Raw genomic sequence first — 18,510 nt, 5'->3', positions numbered from 1 at the left:
GTTCGTGCCCCGGTCCGGGAAGATCCCACGAGCCGTGGAGCGGCTGGGCCTGTGAGCCATGGCCGCTGAGCCTGCGCATCCGGAGCCTGTGCTCCACAACGGGAGAGGCCACAACAGTGAGAGGCCCGCGTATTGGAAAAAAAAAAAAAAAAAAAAAAGGAAGATCATACACCATCATCAAGTGAGATTTATCCCAGGGATGCAAGGATTCTTCAATATACACAAATCAATCAATGTGATACACCACATTAACAAATTAAGGAATAAAAACCATGTGATCATCTAAATAGATGCAGAAAAAGCTTCTGACAAATTCAACACCCATTTATGATAAAAACTCTCCAGAAAATGGGCATAGAGGGAACCTACCTCAACATAATAAAAGCCATATATGACAAACCCACAGCAAGCATCATACTCAATGGTGAAAAACTGAAAGCATTTCCACTAAGATCCGCAACAAGACAAGGATGTCCACTCTTGCCACTCTTGTTCAACATAGTTTTGGAAGTCCTAGGCACAGCAATCAGAGAAGAAAAAGAAATACAAATAGGAAAAGAAGAAGTAAAACGGCCACTGTTTGCTGATAACAAGATACTATACATAGAAAATCCTAAAAATGCCACCAGAAAACTACTAGAACTAATCAATAAATATGGCAAGGTTGCAGGATACAAAATTAATGCACAGAAATCTCTGGAATTCCTACACATCAACAACGAAAAATCAGAAAGAGAAATTAAGGAAACACTCAATTATTTAACACTGCAACAAAAAGAATAAAATACCTAGGAATAAACCTGCCTAAGGAGGTAAAAGACTTGTACTCAGAAAACTATAAAACACTGATGAAAGAAATCAAAGATGACATAAACAGATGGAGAAATATACCATGTTCTTGGACTGGAAGAATCAGTATTGTGAAAATGACTATACTACCCAAAGCAATCTACAGATTCAATGCAATCCCTATCAAACTACCAATGGCATTTTTAGCACAAAAAATTTTATGAGTCGTATGGAAACACAAAAGACCCTGAATAGCCAAAGAATCTTAGGAAAGAAAAATGGAGCTGGAGGAATCAGGCTCCCCAACTTCAAACTATACCACAAAGCCACAGTAATCAAGACAGTATGGTACTGGCACAAAAACAGAAATATAGATCAATGGTACAGGACAGAATGCCCAGAGCTAAACCCACACACATATGGGCACCTAATTTACAACAAAGGAGGCAAGAACATACAAGGGAGAAAAGACAGCCTCTACAAATAAGTGGTGCTGGGAAAACTGGACAGCTACATGTAAGAGAATGACATGAGAACACTCCCCAACACCATACACAAAACTAAACTCGAAATGGATTAAAGACTTAAATGTAAGGCCAGACACTATAAAACTCTTAAGAGGAAAACATAGGAAAAACACTCTGACATAAACCACAGCAAGATCTTTTTTGACCCACCTCCTGGAGTATCGGAAATAAAAACAAAAATAAACAAATGGGACTTCATTGAACTTAAAAGCTTTTGCACAGCAAAGGAAACCATAAACAAGACAAAAAGACAACCCTCAGAATGGGAGAAAATATTTGCAAATGAAACAAGAGACAAAGAATTAGTCTCCAAAATGTATGAACAGCTCATGGAGCTCAATATCAGAAAATCAAACAATCTAATTAAAAAATGGGTGGAAGCTACACTCAACAATAAGAATGAACCATAGCTTAATAATCTCAAATAGGGACTTCCCTGGCAGTCCAGTGCTTAAGACTCCACACTTCCACTGCAGGGGGCATGGGTTCAATCCCTGGTTGGGGAACTAAGATCCCACATGCTGCGCCGTGTGGCCCAAATAATAATAATAATGACAATAATAATAATAATATTAATATCAAATAAAATATTTAAGTAATTAAGTCTAGAACATTACAGGGCACAATGTTCTATTTACAAAGCGAAAAAGTTAAAAAAATATGTTATATAAAGATATATAGTTTTAAGGAATATATGTGTATATATATTCCCTATAAATTGTATACACGTATACATATACATACATATATGCAAATCAAAGGAATAATGAACCCAGATTTTGGATGATGGTTACTTCTAGCTGAGGGAAAAGGAGGATGGACGGAGTACATATGACTAGATGTCGGTTGTCAAGATCTGAGTTTTTGTACTGGGTTGTGGCTTTATAGAGATGCTTATTACCTTATTAAAAATAACCAGCTAACAGACTGAAAAGAGGTTCTGAATGGCTCAGTGGCAAGAGCGTGTCATAAACCAAGGATTATGCATAATACAATTCTGTATACCTGAATGCTTTTAAAAAAGGTTTATGGCTTTCTTTATATAAAATTTTGTCTATTTAAAGAAAATGTTAAATTTAATGTAAAGTACTTATTCAGGCTGTGTTTATACATTAACTAGATGTATATAAAAACATTATATAAAATATTTTTTAAATCCTAAAAAAAAAAAAAATGGGTGGAAGAGCTAAATAGACATTTCACCAAGGAAGACATGCAGATGGCCAAGAGGCATGTGAAAAGATACTCAACATCACTAATTATTAGAGAGATGCAAATCAAAACTACAATGAGTTGCAGATACAACTACTATGGAAAACAGTATAGAGGTTCCTTAAAAAACTAAAAATAGAACTACCATATGACCCAGCAATCCCACTACTGGGCATATACCCTGAGAAAACCATAATTCAAAAAGAGACATGTACCACAATGTTCACTGCAGCACTATTTACAACAGTCAGGTCATGAAACCAATCTAAATGTCCATCGAGAGATGAATGGATAGAGAAGATGTGGCACACATATACAATGGAGTATCACTCAGCCATAAAAAGAGAAAAAATTGAGTTATCTGTAGTGAGGTGGATGGATCTAGAATCTGTCATACAGAGTAAAGTAAGTCAGAAAGAGAAAAACAAATACCATATGCTAACGCATATATATGGAATCTAAAAAAAAAAAAAGAAATGGTACTGATGAACCTAGTTGCAGGGCAGGAATAAAGAGGTAGACATAGAGAATGGACTTTGAGGACATGGGGTGGGAGGGGGAAGCTGAGGCGAAGTGAGAGAGTAGCAGTGACATATATACACTACCGAACGTAAAACAGTTGGCTGGTGGGAAGCAGCAGCACCGCACAGGGAGATCGGCTCAGTGCTTTACGATGACCTAGAGGGGTGGGATAGGGAGGGTGGGAGGGAGACTCAAGAGGGAGGGGATATGGGGACATGTGTATGCATACGGCTGATTTGCTTTGTTGTGCAACAGAAACTAACACAGTACTGTGAAGCAATTATACTCCAATAACGATCTATGAAAAAAAAAAAGAAGAAGAATATACATTTCAACTTCAGGATAGCTGTTCTTCTGGGGAAAGAGAAAAGACGAGCCCCCCATCTTTTCCTCCAGAGAAAAGGTCACTCTGCCAGGATGGACTGATAGGCTTTGGAGATGCACAGTTCAAGATTAGGAAGAGGTGGGAAGAAGAGAAAAGCTAATTGATGTAGGGTAATTTAAAAATAAGTGACAGGGACTTCCCTGTTGGTGCAGTGATTGGGAATCCGCCTGCCAGTGCAGGGGACACGGGTTCGAGACCTGGTCCGGGAAGATCCCACATGCCGCGGAGCAACTAAGTCCGTGAGCCACAACTGCTGAGTCTGTGTTCTAGAGCCCACAAGCCACAACTACTGAGCCCTCATGCCACAACTACTGAAGCCTGTGCACCTAGAGCCCGTGCTCCTCAACAAGAGAAGCCACCACAATGAGAAGCCCACACACCACAACAAAGAGTAGCCCCCGCTCGCCACAACTAGAGAAAGCCCGCACGCAGCAACAAAGACCCAACACAGCCCAAAAAGTAAATAAATAAATAAGTGACAAAGAGGCACGGACAGAAATGCAAAACAGGTGAGCAAAGGGGAACTGTATTGGGGTGTGGTTTGTAAATAAGAGGCTCCAGAGTAATGTGGGTTTACAGAAAACTGAAAAGGAGAGAAAAAGAGACATAGGAAGTGTTACTGGGGTGTATCAAAGGGAATTTATTAACAATTTTAGATGAGAGCCAAGTAAATTATTAGAATTCCTTAAAAAAAAAGTGTGTGCTTGGGAGTCAGACTGAGTATCAAACACTCAGTTTGCTCTTTATTTGCTGAGTGAGCTTAGGCAAGTAGCTTAAACTCGGTTCAATTTTAATTTTCTCATCTGTAAAATGGGAATAATACCTTGCATGGAAGCTGTGGGAATTAAAACATAAAGTGCCTTACCAAATTATAGCTATCCTGCCTTTCAAGTAATCAATACAAAATATACATGAATAAGTAACATAAAAATTGTGTTGCTAACTAAAACACATTTAAATTTAATCAAGTGGGCATTGTATTATTGTCAAAATTTACCATAAAATTCCTGTAGTTAATAACTCTCCAAAATAAAAGTGTACTCCTTTGAAAATTTTTTTAGTATAGTAATCGCCACACATGTCCTTTTACTATTTTCAGGCAGCAACATTCTAAGAATCCACTGTGTACTAGTTGCTATGCGGAGAGAAAAATGAAACCCTATATTTAAGAAGTTCAGAACACAAATGAGAACACAAGTGAGAGCAGTTCTTTTTGCAAAGAAAGCAAACACGTTCTTGTGGATTTAGGCATCAGAAAAAGACACCAGGGATGAAAAATATAGTTCAACTAAGCAGATAAATTTAGTCATCAGAACAAAATGGAATTAATTAGGAAAAACTGTATAAAAGAGATCCTTTACAGAGTAATATATCCTTTTCACGTTGATTATTTTAACAGGGTTTAATACATGTGATTATTCTTCAGCCTTCTGAGTTTAAATTGTTCAGGTAGCCACAAGGTCTGGAAACACAGACAAATATACATAAGCAGTTTACTGATCTTCCATGATTATGTTCAATGTGCTATTCCTCACTAGCAGTTCATAGTTCAATAAGCTGTGCAAATGTTCAATGAACAATGTGCATTAAAGCAACATTCCCATCAGTCCTTGTACATCTATTTACAATGCATTGCCTCAGATGATTTGTGACTGATTTTCACTGAATAAACTTGCACCTTTAGCATATTCTAGAAGTGATCGAGGGAGCTCAATCTACTAAGAAATAGAATGTTGTCTATGTTTCTAGACTCGGTGATCACCTGTATTTTATTTTTTATAAGATTCACCTACTGTAAGTCTTATAAACATTTTTGCCATTTATATTATACCAAGAAAAAAAATGAATACTAAAAATGAGATAATGGAAAAACAAAAACAGATTTCTTTTGCTTTCATATAATTCTACACCAAACATTTTGCTGAAACGATTTTAATCTATAGATGAAAGACTCTTTAAATGATACTCAGAATACATTACAAATTTGATTTTTAAATAGATTTGAGTCTAAAACAGGTCTTATTCACAATGATTCCAATAAATCAAGTGCTCCAGAACTCAATATGGAGATGCAACAATTATGTGATGACTTCTTAATTGTCCAAGGGGATAAAGATCTTCTTCAAATATGGAAAAAAATTAAATCATTCTATAGTATTAACCTCTAAGAGTTATTCTCCTTTATAGACTACAATATTATTATCAGTTTCATATACTTTTACTTTATAAAGAACTCCTATAGGAAGAAATTTCTGGAGGTTTTCCCAGATATATACAGCTACATTTTCTGTCGTGCTGTAGAAGAAAAGGAAAGAAGATCAAAAGGCAGATAAACGAAACTTCATGTTTAATACTTACAGAGAATAGAAATTCTAGTTTTAAAAGATATTACACTAAAACTTTAGAAATCACACAATAATCAAGTAAAATGTTAAAATCGATTCTTCTTTCTCACTGTTTACATAAAGTAAAATAGTCACTCACCTTACAACATCTGCAAAATACGGCACATCCAGATCCAGATTCTTATGATCAAGGGGCTTCATAATTGCCTCCTATAGACAAAACAAAGGAAAAACATCACTAATTCCATTTATGACTCATATTCCAAAGTGCTCTACCTTTGCCTCTAAACCTTACATTATCACTTAGTCACTAACTCGATACTTGCAAGTACTTGGTGTCTTATAAAACAATCTCAGAAAGTTTAAAGTTGTAAAATAAAGTAAGGCCTAGCTCTCCATAATGACTGGATATCTTCATTACTGAATGCAAAGAGGTAAGAAACCAAAAAATAGAGAATTCACTGGAGCTTTCTCATAACAAGCCATTGTGATTCAGAATTTAGTTTAATACTTCTTGAATTCTGTCCAAAATGTTACTAGAAATACTTCTCCCTAACAGTCTCACCTTCAGCACAATGCCACAATTTAATTAGGACAAAAACATCCAATGAGTACTACATTTATAAAGCAGATTAAGACTGAAATTATGTAAGGAGTTCTAAATTTCTGCTGTAAGGTGTAATTTAAGAATGTTCTTGGGCTCTTAGAAGAAAAAATAAAAACATGTAAAGGCTATTGCTTCCTAACACTTGTATTAGGAATATTAAACATAATGTTTTTCTTTGTCAATGGCAAGAATTGTAATTGCCTTATTCTTTGTAAATTTTTACTTTTAGCTATTGTAAAACATCTAAGCAATCTAAAAAATACAATAAACTAGTGAATATAACAAGAAAGACTCTCGGATGAAGAGAACTAGTTGTTACCAGTGGGGAGAGGGAAGGGAGGAGGGGCAGTAAAGGGGTAGGGGATTAAGAGGTACAAACTATTATGTATAAAATAAGCTATAAGAATATACTTTACAACATGGGGAATATAGCCAATATTTTATAATAACTATAAATGGAGTATAACCTTTAAAAATTGTCAATCACTATACTGTACACCTGTAAATTATATAATATTGCTCATCAACTATATTTCAATAAAAAAAGCATTTGTGAAACAATCTAAGTTTCCATATGGTATGGTTCCAAGAAAGGTACATTAATGACAACAATAACAATCATTTTCTGAACAAAATCAGAATCATATAAAAAAAAGTAAGTCCTAAACCAAATAACTTTTAAAATAAATCAAATGATATCCATATGGATATCAAGAAAATAAATCTTTGTTTAATCTTTGTTTTAATTGAGAATTCCAGTTCAGATCTCAACTTTTCCATTGAAGCCTCTTCTACAGTGCTCCTTCTAATTTGACTCTGTATGCTATGATCAGCCACTTTTACTGATGTAAAAGTACTGAAGTGTGTGGTGTGTGTTATCCTTCAGGTAGGCAAAGATGGGGAAAAAGTGTAGAGAACCTCTCCTTTAGTATTTAACTGTATGCCTGCTTGGGGTGTCTCTTATATTTCTCAAGTTGTTGTCTTGAATTTGTACGTGCATGCGCGTGCGCGCGCGTGTGTGTATATATTTTCTTTTTATGTCACCAGTAAATGCAAGCACTCTGTCTTTACAGCTTTCCTACAGTACTTTGAGCACAGTACTGTTTGTTCATTCACTCATTCTCCTATTCATTTATTCAAGCAACACTTATTGAGCACTTACTATTCTTTACCTGCTATAAAAAGTCACGTGAGGCCTTCCCTGATGGCGCAGTGGTTAAGAATCCGCCTGCCAATGCAGTGGACACGGGTTGGAGCCCTGGTCCGGGAAGATCCCACATGCCACGGAGCAACTAAGCTCATGCACCACAGCTACTAAGCCTGTGCTCTAAAGCCCGCGTGCCACAAATACTGAAGCCCGCATGCCCAGAGCCCATGCTCGGCAACAAAGAGAAGCCACCGCAGTGAGAAGCCCGCACACCACAACACAGAGTAGCGCCTGCTTGCCAAAACTAGAGAAAGCCTCCATGCAGCAACAAAGACCCAACACAGCCATAAATAAATTAATTAATTTAAGGAAAAAAAGAAAGTTTAAAAAGTCATGTGAGCACTCTGTGGCTAACAGCTATGTCTCATTCGTCATTGGATTCCTAGTACTCAGCTCAAAGACTGATGCAAAGCAGGCATACTTATTGAATATATGGGAGATAAGTAACGTGAAAGAAGTAATGATTATTAATAACAGCATTTGTATGAAACAAATGTCAATAAGGAGCAAAGCTGAAGCAAAGTAAACAGGTGAAATGAAGGCATAATAAAAACTAAGGTGGATGGAAGAAAATCTAATCTCAACTTTGTAAAGGACTAACTACATGACCTAGGGCAAGTCAGTTGGTTAACTGTTCAGCATCTCTCAATCTCAATCTATGGAATGAAGAAGTTGGCTTAGATAACCTCTGAGGTCTCTTACAATCCAAGAATTCTGTAATGATATAATCAGTAAGTCTTTTACTGAACAACCTCTTTTTTGTTAGCCCTATGATGAACTGCCCCAGTGAGTTTATAATAAAGCTAAAGTGAATAAAACAAGGTAGTACTAAAATCTGTGATCAAAGGTGTAAGGAAAATTCACAGAAGTAGAAAGTTTCAAGGAGAAAGCTGTGTCTTGAAAGAAGGGCAGAATTTGTTAAACAGAGAAAATCAGGATACACCAACAAAAAATACAAGATGAGCACGCTACGTTTATTCCTATCATTGTAAGACAACCATGACTAATTTCCATTAAGTCATCCAAACCCTCTTAGGAGAACATTGAGAGAAGTTCCTCCAACTACTACCCCACTCCCTCACCCAATTCCACTCGCCAGGTCACAGGACCTCTGATGGTACTTGGTTGGGGAAGTGAAAAGGGGCCCATCAAATATTATATTCAGAAGACAGCACAAAACAAGCATCCAACATGCCATTACCTCCATATACTCTTTGAGGTCAGTCAAATTCATGACCATTCCTGTAACAGGATCAATCTAAAAAGTAAACAAAGGTGAATATTACTATAACATGCTCTTCATATTTAAACCTCTGGTAAATTATTAAAGGCTGCACAATGTGCAGAAATTGTCCCCACATTGGCCTTCATCCCCGAGACAATCCATCTCAGCATGGAAACACCAAGTACTCTAGGCTTCCTTTTCACTGTACTGCTCTTCTATCTGTCCACATACGGCACATTAAAGAGGACCTTTTGGGAGAGGAAAGGCCTGAAATGGCAGCAGCTCACCATACACAAAGACCAACAGTGAAGCAATACTGATTTGAACAGAATTTTTCAACATAGAATCCATCACGTTGGCTGAAAGAGGGCCCAGCAATGTGCACAAACCACAGAGACATTTTCAGCACGTACCTCTCCATGTACTGTCACCACAACTATGGGGAAGAAAACAAAATACCAAAAAAAACCATGACTTTCAACAGAGTAACATCCAAACACAAGTTACTAACATAAATTATTAGATCTCACCCCACAAAGCTATATTTTCCCCCAGAACATCTTTTAGTTAAGATCTTTTTATCAACTAAAGCAAGACTCAACCAAGGCAGAGGAACTTAGAGGTGCTTAGCCAAGGCCAAAAGGGGTATAAATTCTGTTTATGATGCACTTGGAAGGAATCTCCACTAGGTAAGATCAAGATGCTGCTTGATCACTGCCTGTAAAAGTACAAAATATACAGGAAGGAATCCAGCTACACACTGAGCTGGTCCAAGTACCTTTCTGAGCAAGCAAAACTACTACTGGGCCTAAAATTCTTATTTCTTTACTCATGTGAATGTAAACACAGTTTATAGTAATGCTTTGTAAATTAACAAGTACTTGTATGAAACTTCTGCAAAATCTTGATGATCAGAGTGTTCTACAAATTAATGACTTTTACATACTTTTTTCAGCTCCATACAAACACCATTAGGTATTATGCGATAGTGCGCAAACTGAGAATGAGAGATATCATAGGTCAAGTAAGTTAGGCAGTAACTAAACTAGAAATCCCAAACTTCTGACATCTTTTCTGGTCTTCTTCCTCCATCATACCATATGCTGTGATGCTCTATGGCTTACATAGCTGTTTTGTGAGATATCATCTGTATCTCAAATAATCAAGTCCCTTGTCCTTGCGTAAATTAATTATTTTCTTGGAACACGACTGTCAAAGTTTTAGACCCAACCTATTTTCCTGCCATGCCGCATTATCTTGAGCCAGTATGTTCCTTTTGTCAGTCATTATTTACTCAATGAATACAATCTAATTTTAACATTGGCCTCAGCAATACCTAATTAGAAGGAAACATGGTGCCAAAAGAATGTCATGTACTCTTAAGGCCAAGGAAAAAAGTATTTAAGCCATTCATTGTTTTGATCTATAACAGCAGACAACTGCATAGTAAAACTTAAGATACATCCAGTTAAGGCAACAGATCTTTTCATTTTGAACTTCCATTTAATTTCTCATTCAAGGCTCAAAGCACTCATGTTCTGTCCATAAGGTTTCTTATTCATTTAGACTGTATATGCTGAACACTCTTTCATCATTACCGAAAGGGCTAAAATTTCACCAGTTTTTCTCTCACCTTTATAATTGTGCCCATGGCCATTTGGGTTGTTGCATTTCCCAAACAGTTTCAAGTTTTCCTCATTACTCAGAGATTTGCTGACCAAAAAAAAAAAAAAAAAAAGTCAACATGATACATGTTTAGATACTTTCTCTGTTCCCTACACTTATTGTTTGCTCTAGCCTTTGAAAAACTTCACAACTTACTATTCTTTAGCTCATCAAATGGAGAGTCATAAATCAATTTGATTTCATTACTCAGTTTTATGTCAGGAACCAGTATATGCCCCCTAATTAGACTACTATACCATACAAATTAGCTTAAGTAAATTCAACATCCTTGTTCCACAGCAAGACTTCAACAACTGATCTGCTCAAGGCCCTTCCATTTTTCAACTCAACATTTACTGAGCACCTACTACATACTAGGCACGGGCTGAATGAAGCAAGGGCACATGGTGATTAAAAAAAAAGATGCTTATCCTCAAGTGGCTTAAAATCTCATTCCCCCAGAAAAATAATTACATGACCTAGTACATCTTCTCTTTATAATCTTGCTTCATTATCCCTCAACTATTGCCTACTGATAACTTCAATCCATTCAGGGGTATTCAAACCAGGTTAAATTTTAAAATTACAATACTCAGTCGTTGTTCCAGGCAGAGATCCATTTTCTTAATGGATTTGTATACCTATACCTGTCCAATCAACTGTGCATCTTCAATGAGGCCTTACCACTCTCATATGTTTGAGCTTATTAAATAACCCCTTTCTTTTTGAGACTCTCTTTATTACTTTCCTTTCTCCTGCTCATTTACTTCTTACATTTAGAGTACTACAGTTAACAAAGCTTTTGCACAAAATTATCTCACTGTACTCTCCACAAAATTGGCCAGTTTGTACTCTCCAGATAGAAAACTGTGACAGGTCTTGCTCACTGCTGCATCCCTGTTACTTAGCACAAGACCTGACAACAAATACCTGTCCAGGGAATAAATGGATAGGTGAATCCTGTTAGGTAGAAATTATTATCCTCATTTTGCAGACGAGGAAACAGATGCTCAGAGAGTGGAGCTTGCTAATGAGTGACAAAACCCTGCTCAAAATCACCTCTTCGGCGCGATGAAGCAGTCTGAGTACTCCGGGCTCAAATCCCAACTGTGCTGCTTGCTCTCAGGAAAGTGAATATCTGGGTTCATTTTCCCTTCGGTATAAAGTGGACAAAACCCGCCTTGCTGTAACTACATTAGCTATGGGTAGCTAACATGTGCTGAGTGTTTACGATATGCCTGGCACTGTGTAACCTGGGCGAGTTGAACACCTTTCAACGTCACATCGGTCCCCAGGAGGCTGGTCGACGCCGGTCGCGGCTGTTTGACGTCATCAACCAAGCCTGGTGGCCGCAGGAGTACACCGCGCCCCCCGCCCACTCATCAGCGGGCACCCGTGCCCCTCCCGCACCCGGGACCCAGCTCCGGGGCTCGAAAGTGCTGCCCCCACCACTGGTATTGTAGGCACACCCCACCTGTGGAGCCGATGGGTCGCGCTGAAGGAGACCAGGCGGGACACTCGCGCCCGCCGGCCAGGGCCCGAAGCCGCCGCGTTCATGGTTTTGCAAGCCCGCGTCCCCGCCAGCCCCTCCCGCCCTAGGTCCGCCGCCAGGCTGAGAAAGTGGGCGCCTCCCTCCGCGGCTGCGCAGTGCGGACGGCGCCCGGCAGCAGTGCTCTCTGCTTCACCCTGCTACTGGGCTCCCTCTGCCGGCCTGGAGGCCGTAACAGGCGTTCCTTGCTATCTCAATGTCTTGGGAGAGCAAGCGCTCAGAGAGCTGGGCCCGCCTTAGAGTGGTCAAATCAGGTGGGTGGGGTCTTAGTGTCCTTCATTTTTATGTCTCCTCAATGAGGTCCCTCCTACTCCCTTCTAGAAAGCCCTGGGTTGTAGAAACCTCCAGTCGCTGCTTACTCTGCGACGAGTCCCAGGGCCAGCCTACTTATAGCTTAAAGGGAGCAGAAATTTGAGTGCATGTGTGGGACCACGTGGCTTTAAGAAATGATACTACCTTTGGACTATTTGTAAAGATTCTTACAAAGGGAAACTCTCGAGCTGTCCTTATCATCCATATGCATGCATGGAGCCGTTTATCACTGGGTTGCTGCAGTATAAACACATGCACCCATGAACACACACACATTAGCTATTCTCTGTCCAATGTAGACACCTCCAGAGTGAAAGGATCTTGTTTCCTCGCCATCTACTCATAAGCGGTGGCCAAACTACTTATAGTTCCCAGTACGCACCAGTGCATTTCTCGCCTACATTCATTCTTTCATTAATTACTGAATACCTACTGTGGCTGGCACTGTTCCAGGCACTGGAAAGGAGGGATAAAATCATGGGCGTGGTGGAAATATAAGCCCCATGATGGTTTCTCCCAGATGTCTCCTGTCTCCAGCTATATATGCTGTTTGTTGTGCATTAAATTATTAATGTGTCGCAAACTTCCTCACACGTTTTCAAATATTTTTCTCCTTTCCCCCATTGGGCTGTAATGAAAGAACTTTTTAAATAATTATAAACCAGAGATTTTTGAGATGGAAACTCAAAATCTAGTTCAGTCCTCTCACTTTACAGATAAGAAAACACAGACCCAGATAAGTGAATTATTTACCCAGGATCACTTATAAACAATGTTTCCCAGGCATTGACTGCATCAGAGATAAATACTATAACCGTCAATGGTTACACAAACACTTCCCTTGTTCCCAATTCAGTTTAAAGAATCAAAATAAAATAAAAGGTAAAAGGTAGAATTTCTGAGAAATTGCTTTAGTTATTTGCTTTAGTAAAATATGTCACTGCATTTGCAGAGTTCTTGCTCTTTTATTAAAGCTAATTCTATGTAAAGGTACTCACCAAATTCACCCTCAGTCATCCTGTTATGCATTGAATTGTGTCCCCTTCAAAGTTAAATGTGTTGAAGTCCCAACCCCCAGTACCTCAGAATATGGCTTTATTTGGAAATAGTGACTTTCCAGATGTAACTAAGATAAGGTCACTAGGATGCACCCTAATCCCTTTTCCCCTCACTTGTGCACCACATAGTTCCTTTCCTTGAGTCTCTGGACACTGTCCAGTGATGAGTTGGACTTAGGGAAAGGAAGAGGCCCTGCCTAGGCTCTGAGCCTCAGTCATATGCTCATTCAATTTCCAGAACTTTCTGCATTGGATTACCAGGCATATACACCTAGATTATAAAATGTTGTTGATCCTTTTTTGTCTTCTCCTTCAAGAACCGTATAGATGGCAGGGCCAAGGCAGAATTCAGGTATCCTTGGGTCAAAATCTTATTTTTATACTGCTAAACTTTATATGTTTGAGCTTTACTCTCTGTGTAGTAAAGGTTTATAAACAGAAGAAAGACATGATCAGATAGACCTATGTACCTCCCAAATGTCCACTGGAGTCTTATTCACCTTTCAGATCCAAATAAGATCTGGATCAAACTTCCACATCTTATCTGGGGGAGTACAATGCCTTTTTTGAAGACATCTGTGAAATACCAAGGGATTTATGTTCTTATGGTTATCTCAGCCTCTAAGCTCCCACATCTGCTATATTAGTTCTGTTTAGGCATCTTCTATTCTGTACCTATTGCTATTGCTCTGTATCTCACCAACACAAACACAAAACTTAGAACTTTTATTTTATTGCCACAGTGCAAACCCTGACATGTGGCATTTGTATGTATGGAACCCTTTGCTAAGGTGAATAGGGTTTGTGATGTTTATAATAACTCTCAAGGAAAACTGAGAAGAAACTGACTATGTTGGTCCAGGACTGTGCAGTGAGCCTAATGAGTTCACCCTCCCCCAAACTACATGTTTGGGGGGCTTCTCCAGTACCATTCAACATGCACAGTTTAACTGGCCTGGGCTTGGAGTATAACTGAAGGAAAAGGGAACACGGAATTTTGACGTGTGGTTTAAGTGACAGATCTAGGCTGATTTGGGCTGTTGGTAAAACTAACGGGGTTTAGACATGCAAAGATTATATGGTCTCTAGTGCCACCTGTTGCCCAACTAAATGAAGAACTACAAACTTTTTTTTTTAACATCTTTATTGGAGTATAATTGCTTTACAATGGTGTGTTAGTTTCTGCTTTATAACAAAGTGAATCAGTTATACATACGTTCCCATATCTCTTCCCTCTTGCGTCTCCCTCCCACCCTCCCTATCCCACCCCTCTAGGTGGTCACAAAGCACCAAGCTGATCTCCCTGTGCTATGCGGCTGCTTCCCACTAGCTATCTATTTTACATATGGTAGTGTGTATATGTCCATGCCACTCTCTCACTTTGTCACAGCTTACCCTTCCCCCTCCCCGTGTCCTCAAGTCCATTCTCTAGTAGGTCTGTGTCTTTATTCCCATCTTACCCCTAGGTTCCTCACGATCTTTTTTTTTTTCTTAGATTCCACATAAATGTGTTAGCATATGGTATTTGTTTTTCCGTTTCTGACTTACTTCACTCTGTATGACAGACTCTAGGTCCATCCACCTCACTACAAATAGCTCAATTTCATTTCTTTTTACGGCTGAGTAATATTCCATTGTATATATGTGCCACATCTTCTTTATCCATTCATCTGTCGATGGACACTTAGGTTGCTTCCATGTCCTTGCTATTGTAAATAGAGCTGCAATGAACATTTTGGTACATGAGTCTTTTTGAATTATGGTTTTCTCAGGGTGTATGCCCAGTAGTGGGATTGCTGAGTCGTATGGTAAGAACTACCAACTTTTCATCGTTCTCTGGAGAACTAGACACCTGGAGATTAGGAAAAGAATGCCTGATTTTAACAACATCCCTCAAAACAACAGCCTCCCAAGGCTGAGTTGGGGGCAGGGTAGGAGGTGGTACTTGGTGGTTCAACTTCACTGGCATCTGCTCTGGACAGCAGAGAAATAGCCAGTTTAGAAGGAGCCTCCAAGCATGACATCCTCTGTGAGTACCTTAGGACCAGCAGCAACAGGCAGGCTGTAATGGAAAAAACAAGGGGCTTTTCAGACCTATATTCGTATTCTACTAGCTATGGTTATCTGTATTTCTTCTCCCAAGTGTGGGAACCTCTGTCACCCACTTATCTGGTGGTGATAATCAGGTCTAGTTTTTCTTTCATGTTTCTTATTGCCTATAAGTATATCCAGTAAATATAAATTTAAAACTCTCTTCAAAAGGTTGTATCAACACTTGCTTAATGTTTTCAAGGATGATCCCTAAGAAAATATAAAACCACAATTGTCTCATGAATTCCATTTTTAGTAGAAACTTTAAAACCAGGTGTCTATGGTTTAGAAGGTAAGGTGCACCTTTGCTCTCTCTTTTGTACAGAGCACATTCATTTAAAACCTAGTTCCCAGACCTTGTGGATGTTCCATCAGATGGTCACGAAGGTGCCATGGAACCCATAAGGCATTTGCACAGGCACCTCTGCTCGGCCCAGTTCTTCAAAGTTCTTGGCATCCAAGACTAGGAGAAAATTTCTTTCATTCTAGAAAAGGAAAGCAAATATTGAATATTCTCTCTTATTTTTTTTCTATTAAAAAATCTGTTTCCTCCAGTGGGCTGTAAAATTCCTAAGAGAGAGACTACATATTACTCATCTTCATGTCCACCCCCAGCATCTAGCACAGTGCCTTGCCTATTCATTCACTAAATGTTTGCAGAATGCTGAACTGAACAGAAAAGGAAATTACAGCTGAAGAAGTACATATCTAGAGCAAAGAATAAGTTCTTTATATCAATCACTTTCATAGAATCTCTTTGGGTTTAAGGATCTTTTTACCTGCCCCTTTTCCATCTCCTAAGAGACATAAAAATTCTTCTAAAGTGAAATGCCTCCATTTTGTGTTACTTTGGAGCTGTTCAAAAGGTAGCATTGCAAGGCAGACTGAGATTTGCCCTGGTCTAATTACAGGAGTGGCAAGTACCTGGCATGAGGACCAAGTCCTCCTAAGCCCATGGCAGGCATTATTAATTGATCACAGCACTTTCCTCACCTAAACATTAAAAAGCCTCAGAATCCAACATCCCAGGTAGCCAGTAATAATCGATCAAAGCTGGTACTCAAAGTGAACCTCCTGCCACAAGACTGCCCTAGACAAGAAGTTATATATCAACATTATTGGGACTTCCCTGGTGGTCCAGTGCTTAAGACTCCGTGCTCCCAGTGCAGGGGGCCCAGTTTCGATCCCTGGTCAGGCAACTAAGAGCCCGCATGCCACAACTAAAGATCCCATGTGCTGCAACTAAGACCCAGTGCAGCCAAATAAATAAATAAATAAATATTTTTTAAAAAAAGATATCAACATTTTTTGAGACACTAAGTCAGGGCCTATCACATTAGATTTTTGGGTCACTCAATTTATTTTGTTTTATATTTTAGGTTTTTTTTAAAATATTTATTTATTTATTTATTTTGCCTTCACCGGGTCTTTGCTGAGGCATGCAGACTCTTTAGTTTCAGCATGCATGCAGGATCTAGTTCCCCGACCAGGCATGGAACCTGGGTCCCCTGCGTTGGGAACACGGAGTCTTACCCACTGGACCATGAGGGAAGTCCCTTGGGTCACTCAATTTAAATTGGCAGCACAGATGGTGGTATGAAATATTAGACTAGAATTCAGAAGTTTGGGATTTAAATACTGGCTTTACCACTATGAGATCTGATGCAAGTCTCTTTCAACTTCCTTAAGTTACAAATTCTACGTGTAAAATGGTACCCCACAAAGTTGTTTTGATGACTAAATAAGATAATATGTATGAAAGAGGTTTGTAAATAAATTCCTATGCAAATGTTAATTATTATTATGGTTCTAAAATAGAACTTTAAAACAGTAATAAAGTACTGATTATGATAAAAAGGGTACCCAAATAATAAGGAGAGGAAGAAAAAGGAGAAGGTGCCAAATTGCAATCAAAATAAACCATCAACAGCATCACTAAATATAACCCTCAGAAGGCCCAGTGCTATTTCTCTTTCTGACGAGTGACGGAAATACATTTACCTGGTTGGGAGTGATCACCACAGAAAGAATAACCCCACCATCTTCTTCATTGGTTCCTGGTACTGGAACAAAAACAGGTTCTGAGGGATAAAAGCCATCTTCTCTCCAAACCTGTAAGTCCCCAAAAAAGTATTTGATAAAAGACTGGTTATGAGCTGGAAGCTTTCTATAGTTATTATCAGTCCCAGCATGAATTTGGCTGTCAATGCAATGGTCCAACAGTAGAAGAATCAGGCTTACTGAGTTAAATATAGGACAGCGAGCTTTTGCAGCTGCAGATTCCATCATCATCAAACACAACTGGTGTAACTACAGTTTCCCATCAACCTGAAATAGAGGTATCCCATGATTTCTCTCAAAATACTATCAAGCATAGAATTGTTTCTCTGGGCTTGTGGTTCATTTAGATTCCCTAGAGGGAACATACCCCTAATCTATGTGATTCCATGGTTCTCAGATTTAATAAAAGTAAGTGGCTGAGCTGCTTAAATATTAAAAAATCTCGAGACCTACCTTAAAAAAAAAACAAATTAATTCAAAAGGCAGAATACGTTTTCTGTTTTTTTGTTGTTTTTTTTCTTTCCTTTGCGCTACGCGGGCCTCTCACCGCTGTGGCCTCTCCCGTTGCAGAGCACAGGCTCCGGACGCGCAGGCTCAGCGGCCACGGCTCACGGGCCCAGCCACTCCGCGGCATGTGGGATCTTCCTGGACCGGGGCATGAACCCGTGTCCCCTGCATCAGCAGGCGGACTCTCAACCACTGCACCACCAGGGAAGCCCCAGAATACGTTTTTTAAGAGTTCAGAAAAGGAAAGAGAATTTCATTACCGTCAGTGTCTTGTTCACCACGTCAACCTTGATCAGAGAATCGCCCACCAAATGCCGAAAGCCACAGCCATAGAAGAACTGATACTTTTTGCCACTGAACTGGCCATAGTTGATCTGGGGAAATTCAACACCTCCTTCCTCTTCTAGCTCCTCAGGATATAGCTTTTCATAAAAGCACCAAATCTAAA

The 18,510-nt window shown here is 39.1% G+C and overlaps 2 protein-coding genes across 3 annotated transcripts in view; both read right to left on the bottom strand.

Moving 5' to 3' along the window:
• Positions 1-4,397: 4,397 nt before the first annotated feature.
• PTS (6-pyruvoyltetrahydropterin synthase) lies at positions 4,398-12,110 on the bottom strand. Its single transcript, XM_060103955.1, has 6 exons — positions 11,959-12,110; positions 10,453-10,532; positions 9,233-9,255; positions 8,796-8,852; positions 5,920-5,990; positions 4,398-5,730 (listed from the first exon to the last, which is right to left on the bottom strand). Exons 1-6 carry the CDS (start codon positions 12,039-12,041, stop codon positions 5,607-5,609), a joined length of 438 nt encoding a protein of 145 aa, XP_059959938.1. The 5' UTR covers positions 12,042-12,110; the 3' UTR covers positions 4,398-5,606.
• Positions 12,111-14,676: 2,566 nt separating this feature from the next.
• Positions 14,677-18,510, bottom strand: part of BCO2 (beta-carotene oxygenase 2) — a 46,329-nt gene continuing 42,495 nt past the window's right edge. The window contains exons 10-13 of one of the 2 annotated variants that reach the window (XM_060103437.1): positions 18,323-18,505; positions 17,496-17,606; positions 15,851-15,979; positions 14,677-15,465 (exon numbers count right to left, since the gene is read on the bottom strand). In XM_060103437.1, the coding sequence (XP_059959420.1) occupies positions 15,866-15,979; positions 17,496-17,606; positions 18,323-18,505 (408 nt within the window). In that variant the 3' untranslated portion in view covers positions 14,677-15,465; positions 15,851-15,865. Of the gene's footprint in view, positions 15,980-17,495; positions 17,607-18,322; positions 18,506-18,510 lie in introns of both variants that reach the window. The other variant, XM_060103436.1, reaches the window with a different exon arrangement.

This window comes from Mesoplodon densirostris, chromosome 7 (assembly GCF_025265405.1).
Source record: "Mesoplodon densirostris isolate mMesDen1 chromosome 7, mMesDen1 primary haplotype, whole genome shotgun sequence".
Taxonomy (NCBI): Eukaryota; Metazoa; Chordata; class Mammalia; order Artiodactyla; family Ziphiidae; genus Mesoplodon; species Mesoplodon densirostris.
This window is presented reverse-complemented; position numbering and strand designations above follow the sequence as displayed.

Coding starts and splice junctions, on each gene's coding strand:
- PTS (XM_060103955.1), bottom strand. CDS start 12,041: ATGAACGCGGCGGCTTCGGGCCCTGGCCGGCGGGCGCGAGTGTCCCGC. Junction 9,256..10,452: donor CCATGGGCACAATTATAAAG/GTGAGAGAAAAA, acceptor TCTTCCCCATAG/TTGTGGTGACAGTACATGGA. Junction 8,853..9,232: donor TGGTGACAGTACATGGAGAG/GTACGTGCTGAA, acceptor TTTACTTTTTAG/ATTGATCCTGTTACAGGAAT.